This window comes from Microtus ochrogaster, linkage group LG2 (assembly GCF_000317375.1).
Source record: "Microtus ochrogaster isolate Prairie Vole_2 linkage group LG2, MicOch1.0, whole genome shotgun sequence".
NCBI lineage: Eukaryota > Metazoa > Chordata > Mammalia > Rodentia > Cricetidae > Microtus > Microtus ochrogaster.
In genome coordinates, this window is record NC_022028.1 from 35591588 (window position 1) to 35592798 (window position 1211).

The following is a 1211-nucleotide window of genomic DNA, read 5'->3' on the forward strand; positions in this document are numbered from 1 at the left end:
GATCTCTGTGAGTTCGAGGCCAGCCTGGTCTACAAGAGCTAGTTCCAGGACAGGAACCAAAAAGCTACAGAGAAACCCTGTCTCGAAAATCAAAACAAAACAAAACAAAACAAAAAACCATTTGAATGTGTGGTAGTTCCCCTGCCTCAGCCTCCCAAGCCCTGGGTTTACAGGTTTGACCTGTCATGTGTAGCTTCTCTTATTATTTATGTGTGTTTTACAAAGAGAGGAGTCACTTTTTGTTTTGAAGTGGTGCTTCTTGTAGTCCAGGCTAGCCCAAACTCCCTATATATCTAAGAATGACCTGGTTCTCCTGCCTGTCTTCCCAAGTGCGGGGATTACAGCCACCACACTCAGACACCCAGCTTATGCAGTGCTGGGGATCACATTGACCTTGGGGCCTTGTCTATGATTGGCAAACACTCTGCCAACTGAGCCTTAGCCCCGGTCTTTACAGCAAGAATTCTCCACGTGTCTTTGTTCAGTTTAAGGTTTTCAGGGAAAAAAAAAATCTAAAAAGCTAGAAAATTGACCTCCAGATAGTCCTGTCTGTCGCCTCTGATAGGAGATAGTCCAGTCAATCGTCTCTGATAGTTTGGCTTTTATGTTTACTCTTAGACTTCAGAAGAAGGTGGAAGCTTCCTTTCCTAAGACGGTCCTGAGCCGAGGAGAGGATAACCGTTACCTGGTGCTGGCCGTCGAGACCGTCCAGACTGCAAGAGGCGATGAGGAAAAGCACCTGGTCATCACTGCGTCACAGGAGCGAGAGCACCAAGAGCTGTGCATCCTGAGGAATGGCTGGTGACTGACCCTTGACCTTGAGCACCAATTTGGTGGTCTGGTGGTGGTTTGTTTTGGCTTGCTTTCGGATCCAGGGTCTCACGTAGCTTAGGCTGGAGCTGAAGGGGTTAAAGTTTGCTTCCACCTGCTCACCTCCAGTCCCAATGCCAGGGTGTCCTCTGAAAAACCATCAAGTATCATGTGTGGATGAATTATTTCTAAGGAGGTAGAGATAGTTCAAGAGTAAGGGTGCCTGCCACCAAAACTGACAGCCAGAGTTTCATGCCTGGGGCTCACATAGAAGAAGAGGACTAGCCCGGCGGTGGTGGCGCACGCCTTTAATCCCAGCACTTGGGAGACAGAGGCAGGCGGATCTCTGTGAGTTCGAGACCAGCCTGGTCTACAGAGCTAGTTCCAGGACAGGCTCCAAA

At 49.0% G+C, this 1211-nt stretch overlaps 1 protein-coding gene across 1 annotated transcript in view; it reads left to right on the plus strand.

Moving 5' to 3' along the window:
* The window catches only part of Dna2 (DNA replication helicase/nuclease 2), a 31181-nt gene that overhangs the window by 2376 nt on the left and 27594 nt on the right, over positions 1-1211 (plus strand). The window contains exon 2 of the mRNA XM_005360118.3: positions 619-801. Within this exon, the coding sequence (XP_005360175.1) occupies positions 619-801 (183 nt within the window). The remainder of the gene's footprint in view (positions 1-618; positions 802-1211) is intronic.